Source organism: Ornithorhynchus anatinus, chromosome 18 (assembly GCF_004115215.2).
Source record: "Ornithorhynchus anatinus isolate Pmale09 chromosome 18, mOrnAna1.pri.v4, whole genome shotgun sequence".
Taxonomy (NCBI): Eukaryota; Metazoa; Chordata; class Mammalia; order Monotremata; family Ornithorhynchidae; genus Ornithorhynchus; species Ornithorhynchus anatinus.
In genome coordinates, this window is record NC_041745.1 from 18,399,599 (window position 1) to 18,411,218 (window position 11,620).

General features: G+C 57.3%; 1 protein-coding gene across 1 annotated transcript; it reads right to left on the reverse strand.

Moving 5' to 3' along the window:
* Positions 1-7,262: 7,262 nt before the first annotated feature.
* Positions 7,263-10,102, reverse strand: CENPB (centromere protein B). The gene has a single exon (XM_001508678.5). It carries the CDS (start codon positions 10,059-10,061, stop codon positions 8,394-8,396), a length of 1,668 nt encoding a protein of 555 aa, XP_001508728.2. The 5' UTR covers positions 10,062-10,102; the 3' UTR covers positions 7,263-8,393.
* Positions 10,103-11,620: the final 1,518 nt, after the last annotated feature.

The following is an 11,620-nucleotide window of genomic DNA, read 5'->3' on the forward strand; positions in this document are numbered from 1 at the left end:
TAAGCCCTGACTCTGGGCAGAGCACCGTTCAAAGGGGGGTGGGGGGGAGATACGGGGTCGTCCCACCTGAGACTCACAGCCGTCACCCCCATTTTCCAGATGAGGGAACCGAGGCACCGAGAAGGGACGTGACTTGCCCACGGTCACCCAGCTGACAGGTGGCGGGGCCGGGATTCGAACCCGTGAGCTCGGACTCCCGAGCCCGGGCTCTTGCCACTGAGCCACGCCGCTTCTCGATAAACGAGATTACAGATGTATACATAGAGGCCGTGGGGCTGGCGGGCGGGGGTAAAGGGAGCAAGTCGAGGTGACGCAGGAGGGAGTGGGAGATGAGGGAAGGTGGAGCTTAGTCTGGGAAGGCCTCTTGGAGGAGATGGGCCTTCAGTGAGGCGCTGAAGGGGGCAGGGTCACTGCGAATTGGAGGACGGAGGGGGTGTCCAGGGCCAGTGGCTGGACGTGGGCCAGGGGTCGGCAGCCCGACAGGTGAGATCGAGGCACAGTGAGAAGGTTGGCTTCTCCCTGTCTCACAAGCCCCTAAACTTGCTATACCACTCTACTCGCCTCTCAGGATAATAATAAATAAGTAATAATAATGGCATTGGTTAAGCGCTGACTATGTGCTGACTCTTTCCACCGCTTCTCTTAATAATAATTGTAATGATCATAATGATGGTATGTGTTAAGTGCTTACTATGTGCAAAGGACTGTTCCAAGCGCTGGGCGGGGGGCGGCAGGGGGATACAAGGTCATCAAGCTGTCCCACGTGGGGCTCACAGTCTTAATGCCCATTTGACAGATGAGGGAACTGAAGCACGGAGAAGTGAAGTGGCTTGCCCAAAACCACACAGCTGACAAGCGGCGGAGCCGGGATTAGAACCCACAACCTCTGACTCCCAAGCCCAGGCTCCTTCCACTGAGCCACGCTGCGCCCCTTCTCGATCTACTCACATATTCAATCTGTCACTGAATCCCGTCATTCCTACCATCACGACATCGCTAAAATCCACCCTTTCTGATCTATCTACTACAAGCAGATCGTACTCCTGCCCTGAGTACTGCATCAACCTCCTTGATGATCTCTTTGCCGCCTCCCTCTCCCGCGACTCCAGCTCTTACTTCACTCTGCTGTCCTGATTATTTTCCTAAAAAAAGGAAAGACCATGTTTCCCCACTCCTCAAAGACCTCCCTTGGTTGTCCATCCACCTCTGCATCAAACAGAAACTCCTCACCTTCAACTTTAAAGCACTCAACTAGCTCGCACCCTCCTACCATACTTCACTGATTTCCTACTACAACCAAGACCGCCCGCTTCTCTCCTCTAACACCAACTAAGTCACTGTGACTTGATCTCATCTATCTCTCCGATGACCCCTTGCCCTTGTCCTCCCCCTGGCCGGGAACTCCCTCCCGCTTCATATCTGACAGCCCACCGCTCTCCCCACCTTCAAAATCCTCTCTCCTCCAAGAGGCCATCTCCATCTAAGCCCACATTTTCCCTACTCTCCCTTCTGCATCTCTCTTGCACTTGGATTTGTACCCTGTAAGTACTTTTTTATGGTATTTATTAAGCGTGTGTGCCAGGGACTATACTAAGTGCTGGGGTATATATAAGCCAATCGAGCTGAACATAGTCCCTGTCCCATTCGAGGCTCACAGTGTCATTTTACACCTGGAGGTAACTGAGGCACAGTGACTTGCCCAAGGTCACACAGCAGACCAGCGGCGGGGACAGGATTATGCCCATATCATTTATCTTAACGTCTACCTCCTGTTGGGGACTGTAAGCTCCTTGTGGGCAGGGAACATCCTACCAACTTTGCTGTACTGTACTCTTTCAAGCACTTACACAGTGTTCTACCCACAGTAAGTGCTCGATAAATAGCACTGATTGATTGGGTATGGCATGGGAGACACTGGGCACCTTCTGCCTGCTTCTTCTGAGCACAGAGCCAGAGGGAATAAGGCATCACCTGCAACAGGAAAGACCCTGGGAAGAATTTGCTGGCTCCAAGTTTGGGAGTCGATGATAGGACCAGAGTTTGTGGTGTCCAGCTTGGAGGCGACGGCATGGTCAAGATCATCTTTTGGACTCTACTCCTCTGGGGCTTATCATCAGACACGTCCATGGCCTCTCAGTCTTTTCTCCATTTCTTTTCTGCCAAGCCCTCCATTAAAATCAGTTATTTATTTGTATTACAGCGGCTGTGGTGGGAGGGTATGTTATCATTATTATTATATGTGTTAAGCGCTTATTTTGTGCCAAGCCCTGTACTGAGCATCTGGGTTGATACAAGTCAGTCAGGTTGGACACAGTCCATGTCCCACATAGGGCTCACAGTCTTAAACCCCATTTTATAGAAGAGGTGACTGTGGCCCAGAGAACTGAAGGGATTTGCCCAAGGTCACGCAGCAGACAAGTGGTGGAGGCAGGATTAGAACCCAGATCCTCTGACTCCAGGTCCGTGATCTATCTATTAGGCCATGTGGCTTCTCGCTCAGAGACTGAGTGCCACTTCCCACTTGTGCTTTGCAATTGTGAATAAAGTCTTGTGCTTCATCACATCAATCACCTAGACCCCAAATCTCCGGGCTGGGGAGGGATTTGGAGAAGTCTCCCTTCTCCCTTCCGCACTTGGGTCTCTCACCTTTGGCCAATTAATATTCATCCCACTCAACCCCACAACACTTATGTACATATCTTTAAATTACATAAATTATATAAATTATTTAGATTAATGACTGTCACCCTCTCTCAACTGCAAGCTCACTGTGGACAGGGACGGTGACTGCCAACTCCGTTGTACTGTACTCTCTCAAGAGCTGAGGACAGAGTTCTGCACATAGTAAGCACTCAACAATAACTGACGATGATGACAAGGTCACCCAGTCCTATCCCCTGGCCCTGGAACCCCCACCCTTCCCCAGTTGTTGCTTCTAATTGAATCCTGGGAGAATTCAACTGTCGTGATTGTCACCATATCCTGGTGGTTCTACCTTCACGGAATCTCTAGAATCTGCCCTTTCCTCTCCATCCAAAGTGCCACCACACTGATCCAAGCACTGATCATATCCCGCCATGACTACTGCATCAGTCTCATCATGGACCTCCTGGCCTCCTGTCTCTCTCCGCTCCAGTCCTTACTTCACTCTTCTGCCTGGATCATCTTACCCCCAACTCCTCAAGAAACATCAAATGAGAAGCTCCTTACTGGCTTTAAGACACTCGATCAGTTTACCCTGTCCCACTTTATCTCGCTGATCTCTGCCAACCCAGCCCACGCACTTCACTCTATTGCCAACGTACTGCACCTCAGTCTTGTCTGCCTCACCACTGACCCCTTGCTCACATCCTTTTGCCAGCCCAGCCCTCACCCAACAAATCGCCACTTTCCCCACCTTCAAAGCCCTCCTTACATCACATCTCCTCCAAGGAGCCTTCCCTGACTACTAAGCCCTTGGTTCCTTCATTCACCCTCAATCAATCCAGTGAGCACTTGGGACAGTACGATAAAATTGAGTATTTAGACACATTCCCTTACCCCAGGGATCTTACAGTCTAGAGACTGACATTAAAATAAATTATTTTTATTTCATTTTGAAATAGACCTATGTCCTTGGATCTATACCCCTTAAGCACTTACTATTCACCCCACCTTCAACCTTACGTATGTAGCCTCACACGCTCCCATTTCCCTTATATAACTCATTCTATGTGTCACAGCACTATCTGCCCCCCTCCCCTGGCCCCTGCCATCCTCAAGGACTTGACACCCTCCCTGGGAGGTCGGAGAGCTAGGGGATGAAGATCTCCAAGGCACAGAGGGACTGGGTGGCTTTCCTAATGACACCCAGCCAGTACAGGGCAGAGATGAAAAACACGGTCAGGAAACTAGAGAGAAAAACCACTGAATTTGCAACTCTAATTGCTACTCAACCCACATGATTAATTTAATGCCCAGATGCACTAGAAATACACTCCCGCCACCCCCGCACACACACATGTGCGCGTACACATTTCCTTTCTCCTTAATGATGACCTCTGTGCCTGCCACCTTCAAAACCCTGTGGTTAGGCTTTCTCCTTGACTCGTGACACCCGCCAAAATCCTAGGAACCCAAGAGTCCTCTCCTGTTTGGCCCTTCTTCCATCACTGTTACAGACCGGGTTATTGTCAGGGACAAACCCATGAGATTTTAGGGTCGAGGGCACTGGCAAGGCCCACTGGAAAGAGCTTGGGGCCTGGGAGTCTCGGGTCAAGGGTTCTAATCCCGGCGCCACTGCTTGCCTGCCGTGTGACCTTGGGAAAGTCATAAAATTCCTAAAATCTACTCTTTCCTTTCCACCCAAACTGCTACTACACGGAACCGAGCACTCATCCCACCTTACCTATGGCAACAGCCACCTCATGGTCCACCCTGTCTCCTGTCTCTCCCCTCTCCAGTCCTTACTCTGTTTTCCAGATCATTTCTCCTACATAGAGTTCAGTCCGTATCTTCCCACTCCACAAGAATCTCCAGTGGGTTGCCCATCCACCACCACATCAAATAGAAACTCCTTCCCATCGGCTTTAGAGCATTCAGTCAGTTCGCCCCCTCCTATTTTACCTCACCGATTTCCTACATCTCGGCACGTTCACTTTGCTCCTCTAATTCCCAAACTATTCACTGTACCTCCGTCTCATCTGTGTTGCTGCCATCCCCTTGCCTAAATCCTCCCTTTGGCCTGGAACTCCTTCCCCCTTCATATAAAGCAAACCATCACTCTCTCCACCTTCAAAGCTTTCTTAAAAATCACATCTCCTCCAAGATGCCTTTCCCAACTAATCCCTCATTTCCCTCAACTTTCTCTCCCTTCTGAGTTGCCTATGCCCGTCAATGGGCAGGGATTGTCTCTATCTGTTGCCGAATTGTACATTCCAAGCGCTTAGTACAGTGCTCTGCATAGTAAGTGCGCAATAAATACTATTGAATGAATGACTATGCACTTGGATTTATACCCTTTAAGTACTTGATATTCACCCCTTCCAGCATTTATGTACATATCGATAATTTAACGTTTAGACTGTAGACCCTCTAGACTATAAGCTCCCGATGGGCAGGAAACGAGCCTACCAACTCGGTTGTATTGTACGCTCCTAAAGCGCAGAGCTTCGCTTGATAAATACCATTCATTGACTGAATGATTTCTCTAGACCTGTTTCCTCAACCATAAAATGGGAATGCAATACCGGTTCTCCCTCCTTCCTAGACTGTGAGTCCCATGTGGGTCAGGGACTGTGTCCTACCTGATTATCTTCTATCTATCCCTCTGCTTAGTACAGTACTTGTAAGGCATGTAAGTGCCAACAGATACCTTAACCGTTTCCATTATTATTACCAGCAACCTGTGAGCAGCCAAGCCAGCCCTTTGCTACAAAAAGCTGAGTTGGGGAGAAGGTCCATCAAAGCCCCAGATGCCACAATGCAGTGCCACAGAAGTGCCCACCTCCTGACAGTCTGATAGGACACTCTCTCTCTCTACTGGGTACTGGGGGGAGGGCCAGAGAGACTTTTCTCTTTTTCTCCCCCCCACCACTACTGCAGTCCCAAAGGAGCGGTCCCTGACCATTCCCCGAGCTGTCCCGGATTTGGGTCCACTCTCCCACTTCTCTGGGCTGGGTTGGGACTGAACTAGGCTAGGACTCTTCCTTGTTCTCTCTCCCAGGCACCATCTCAGCTTGGGACACTTCTGTTTGCAGATTCTACATTTCCCTGTCTCCACCTCTCCACCTCAGGAGTTCGGAGCTTGGCAGCTGGCAAAAAGAAACTGGAGAATCCCCTTATTCGTACCCACGGTCCCTCCCTTGAGGGCGGATACGGTAACCTGAGTTCAGGAACATCCCCTGCAGGAACGCAGACGGAGGCCTGGAAAGACCATCGAGCTGAACCTAGAGACCCCTCCCACCAAACACATCCAGAATAAACTCCACTACTCCTTCAGCAGCCACCAGTCCCCTTAAAAAGTCTTGACCACGTCTCTTGATTGGAAGGAGGGAAGCTGATGCTGCCAAATGGGAGATGGCCAGTTTATGTGATGGGTGCGCAGTGGGCAGAGGAGACACCAGAGTCTCATCTCACTGATTTCTCACTACCACCCAGCCTGTAATCTCTGCTCTTCTAACATCAACATACTCACTCTACCTTGATCTTGCCTCTCTCACCACCGATCCCTTTCCCATGTCCTCCCTCTGGCCTGGAACTCCCTCCCCCTTCCCATCTGACAGACCACCTAAAATCACATCTCCTCCAAGAAGCCATTCCTAACTAACTTTCCTTTCTGAGTCAACTATGCTCTTGGATCTGCATCCAAGCACTTGATAGTCACTCCATCCTCGGCCCCACAGCACTCACAGACATAGCGGTAATTTACGTATCCCTAAGTGAGCGTTAAACCATTAGGCTGTTACACTCTTGTCCTGTCATTTTGGGATGGGGTTCCCTCATCTGAAAAATCTGGATTAGATTCTACTCCCTCCTCTTTGGATTGTGAGCCCCATGAGGGACAGCAACTAGGTCCGCCTGACTGTCCTGGATCTACCCCAGCACTCAGTAGAGTGCTTGTCACACTCAGCATTTAACAAATTCATTTGCTATTACTACTTTAATGTCTGTCTCTTCCTCTAGACTGTAAGCTCCTAGAGGGCAGGAATCATGTCTCCCAACTCTGTTGTGCTGTACTTGCGTACTCAACCAAACACTCTGGGAGAGCACTTGGGAGAGTGCTGTGCGCTCTGCACACGGTAAGTGCTCAATCCATACTACTGTCTGACTGTATATGGGGGACGGCCCTGGGACCAGGGGGCCGAAGGGAGCCCCTGCCACGGACCACACTGGCTGGCCCACGTGGGTCAGGAGAGAAAGGTTCCCGGTGAGCGGCGGCTAAGAGATCAGCCACGGAAGATCCACCTGTGGATCACTGAGACTGGCAGAGAAATGTGCCCACCCTCCAGAGACGGCTCGAACCCCTCCCACTCCAACCTTCACCCTCCTGACCGACATGACGGTTAAATCAACCCTCCTCCTCGCTGGCCCGTCACAAACGCTGGCTTCCTCACTCTCACGACCCCCGCGCCAGCCCGGCGCCAGCCTCCCCACTCGCCCCCACCCCGAAGCCGGCGCCCAGCCCAGCTCGGCAGATATAGAGACAGCCACCCTGACCGCCTGCGGAAGGCAGAGTCCCCAGAACACAGGGCTCGGGTGGGGGGGATGAAAGATGTCATCGCTTTGAGTATCAGAATATCTGCTCCCGGCCAACGAAGGAAGAGAGGTTTATTGAGCTCAGAGCAAGAAAAGGCGGGTCCCGCTCCACCTTCTCGCTGTCCACCCCCAACCTCATCCACCTTCAGCCCCCTCCGCCCATGCCAGAGTGCTGGGCGAGGGGCAGGCACTGTACTGCAGGGCCCGGAAGGCAGCTGAGTGGGGAACTGAGATTCACCGTCAACGTCGGGGCCCCGGGACGGTAGCCCTACGTGGGCCTGGAAGAGAAAAGCCTGAGCCTAAGAAATCGGGCGGCGCATGTGGAAGAATCAAAAGCCCAGCCAGAAGCCCCAGGGAGTGTGCGTTCTGGCTCGCGGCTCCCCTGGCCAGCATGGGCGGAGGTTCAGGGGAGGCGGAAGAGGCGGGCCAGGGGACTGAAGATTGGGAGGCCCCTTGAATCCGGGACGGCTGGCATCCCTAAGTGGTTTGAGGTCCCGGGCCGTGCCCTCTTCCCCTCCCGCTGTCCTGCTAAGCACGGGCAGAGCCAGGGATACCCGGAAGCGGGGCAGGGGCCCCCCTTTCACTGCCCTCCGCCCCCTCTGCCCTGCCAAGCACAGGCAGAACCGGGGAGTACCCGAGGGCGGGGCCGGAGCCCTCGGGGTAGAATAGGGGGTTCAGAATGTCAATTTGCGCAGTCATGATTGCAGGGTGGGGACAGAGAAACGAGGCAGTCGGCGGTCCCTTCGGTCAGGGGACCCGATCCCTCCAGCCCCCTCCGTCTTCATAGGTAGTATAGATCCGGTTGGCCCTGGGCCTTGGGCGACGGCGGGGCCGACAACCGCTAGAGAGAGATTACGAAGACAGGGGTCGGGGGGAGGGGGAGGGGGAGAGTCTCAGACCCACCGAAATCTGGGGAGATACTGAGTATCCCCCCCCACGAGGACTACTGAACATGGAGCGGCAGGGAGGGAGCCCCCGGCGCTTCAGCACACGGACGTCCCCCTCCCCGCCACCCTCCGACGTCCCGTCCCCTCCCGCCCCCTCCCGCCCTCTCGGGGCCCTGGCGCAGTCCCAGCAAGCCCGGCCACCTTGGGGAGCATCTGCGTCCGCTCCCCCCGCACCGCCCTTCCTTTCTCTCCCCCCTCCCTGGCCCCCCATCAGTTCTGGTGGCTGAAGCCGCGGGCCCCAGTCAGTCGGGCGTGGCTGCGCCGGGTCACGTGCACGAGGTCGTGCTCCAGGTGCAGGATGTGGCTCTGCACTCGCTCGTCGATGGGGAAGGAGGTGAGGTAGCGCTTGACCATAGCGAAGTAGGCCATGGCCTCACCAAAACTGGGCACCGGGACCTCTTCGTCGTCGTCGTCGTCGTCCTCATCGTCGTCGTCCTCCTCCTCGTCGTCGTCGTCCTCGTCGTCGTCCTCGTCCTCGTCGTCATCCTCCTCCTCCTCCTCCTCGCTCTCCGACTCGGAATCCTCCCGGCCCTCCAGGAGGCAGGTGGCCGGCCCCCGGTCCTCGCCGGCCACGTATCCACAGAAGTTCCCCGCCACCTCCCCCGCGACCACCTGGGGCCAGTCCTCCGACTCCAACCCGGACGAGCTCTCCTCTTCGTCCTCCTCGTCCTCGTCCTCGTCCTCCTCGTCGTCGTCCTCCTCGTCCTCGTCCTCGTCGTCCTCCTCCTCGCTCTTGATGGCGGCTGCCTCGGGGGCCCCCCCGAACCCGGCCTCCCGGAAGCAGGAGGCGATGTCGGCGGCGTCCACGGCCTGCCACGCGGCCCCCACGAAGCGCAGGGCCTCCGTCAGCCCCAGCTGGAGCCGGGCCCGGTCCTGCCCCTCTAGGGCGGCCATGGCCTTGAGGAGCAGGGCCTGGCGGTAGTGACCCTTGACCTGCTGGACGACGCCGCGCTCCAGGGGCTGCAGGTGGCCGGGGCAGCCGGCCGGCGGGAAGAAGGCCACCTGGATGTGCCTCAGGGCCGAGGTGTCCAGCGGCGGGGCGGGCGGCTTGTTGACCAGCAGCAGGATCTTGCGCGACTCCGAGGCCATGCGCGCGTCCAGGGCCTTCAGGTACTTGGCCAGGGCCTGGGTGGTGACCCCGCCCTTGGGGTTGGCCGTGTAATCGCACGGCAGGCCGGTCCGGATGTTGCGGGACTTGGACGACTTCCCGATGACCAGGGGCGGCAGCTTCTCGCTGCCGTCGGCGTTGGCGCAGAGGAGCACGCTGAGCCGCTCGGTCCCCGGCCGCCCCCCGGGCCGGGCCTCCCCGTGCGGGGCGGGGGCCTGGTCCGGCAGGAAGTTGTACCAGAGCCCCGTCTCGGTGGCGTTGAAGACGTCCTGGGAGGCGTAGCCCTCGGCCAGGGTGGGCAGCGGCTCCTCCCGCCAGCGCCGCCCACCCTCGGGGGCCCGGCTCCAGGCCTTGACGGCCCCCAGGCGCGACACCACGCCGTTGCGCCGGCGGAAGCGGTCCAGCCAGCCGTTGGAGGCCGTGAAGTCGTCCATGCCCAGCTCCTCGGCGATCCGCAGCGCCTTCTCCTTCAGGATGATGCCGTTGACCGGCAGGCCGGCGGCCCGGATCTGCTGGAACCAGGCCATCAGCAGGCCCTCCAGCTTGTCGTAGGGGGACAGCTTGTTGGTCTTCCGGCAAGTGGAGGCCACCCCGTATTTCCGCTCCGAGGCCAGGATGGCCCGCTTGTTCTTCAGGATGGTGCTCAGCGTCGACGGGGGGATGTTGAACCTCCGGGCGATCTCCCCCTTGCGCAGGTCGGGGTTCTTCTCCACCTCGCGGATGATGCGGGATTTCTCCCAGAACGTCAGCTGCCTCCTCTTCGGGCCCATGGTGGCCGGCCGGCCGGCCGGGGCCGCTGCTCCTCCTCCTTCCCTCCCTCCCTCCCTCCCCTTCCCCCCTCCCTCCCTCCCCTCCCTCCCTCCTCCTCCCCCCTCCCCCCCCTCCCTCGTCCTCCCCCCTCCCCCCCGCGCCCCCACCCCCGGCTGCCCGCCCCGGGGCTCCCGGAGACAAAAGGCGGCGGGGGCGGGGGCGGGGGCCGCGGCCGGAGGCGGGGAGGGGGGGACGGGCGGCTCGGAGCCGGGGCGGGGGGGGACGGGCGGCCTTGCTCCTCGGGCGGCTCGGCCGTCAGTCACCTCCCTGCGCCCCCCCTCCCCCCGCCCCGCCCCGCCCCCCGCCAGCCCCTCTCTCCCCGCGCGAGCGAGCGCGCGCGCGAGCGAGCGAGGCGGCCGGAAGTGCCGCGAGGGGCGGGGCGCGAGCCCTCCGGAGGGATCCCCAACTCCCGCGCGAGCTGGAGAGGGAGGCTCCTGCCCGGCGCCGCCTCCGCCTCTTCCCCCGAGGCCTCCGCTGAGCTCACCTCCTCCGGGAGGCCTTCCCGGACCGAGCTCCCCCTTTCCCTCTGCTCCGGCCCCGCGGCACTGTCCTCCTGTGTCGGTCTTTTTGTTACCCTGTTTAGTTTCCTGCTGAGGTGTCCGTCCCCTTGATTCTCTGCAAGTCGTCTCGGCTTTGCCCCCGCTGAGACTGTAAGCCCGGCAAGGGGCCGGATCGTCCACTCCGAGCGCTTAGTCCAGTGCTCTGCACCTAGTAAGCGCTCCCTAAATACTATTGAATGAATGAATGAATGAACGAACGAACGAATGAATGAATCCCGCTCCCGCGCGGTGGGGCGGGGCTGCTGCGGCGCCCGTCGGCGGCCGCCGGGGGTCGCTGTCGCCCGCCGGGCCTCCCGCCTCAGAGCCGCCATGAGCGTCGTCCCTCAGGGGCCGCGGAGGCCTCGGCCAGAAGAAGGACAAGAACGTTGGCGGGTGTTAATCATATACCGTTGGTATTTGTTCAGCGCTTACTATGTGCAGAGCACTGTTCTAAGCGCTGGGGTCAGCTGTGTGCCCGGGGGCAAGTCACTTCACTTCTCTGGGCCTCAGCACCTCATCTGGAAAATGGGGATGAAGACTGGGAGCCTCCCGTGGGACCCCCCGATGACCCCGTAGCTCCCCCAGCGCTTAGAACAAGTGCTCTGCGCCGAGTGAGCGCTTAACAGATACCAACGTTATTATTATTAGAGGGTCAGCGGGTGGTCCCACGGGAGGCTCCCGCACTTGGTCCCCGTTTTGCAGATGAGGGAACTGAGGCACAGAAGTGAAGCGCTGACTAGGTGCCGAGCCCCGTCCTAAGCGCTGGGGGACATAATTAATTAGGGTATTTCTTAAGCGCTGACTAGGGGCAGAGCACTGCTCCAAGCGCTGGGGGAGATAGAGGATAATCGGATTGGCCCACGTGGGGCTCACAGTTTCTAATCCCCGTTTTTGCAGATGAGGTCACTGAGGCCCAGAGGAATGAAGTGGCTCGCCCAAAGTCACACGGCCGGCAAGTGGCGAAGCAGGGATTAGAACCC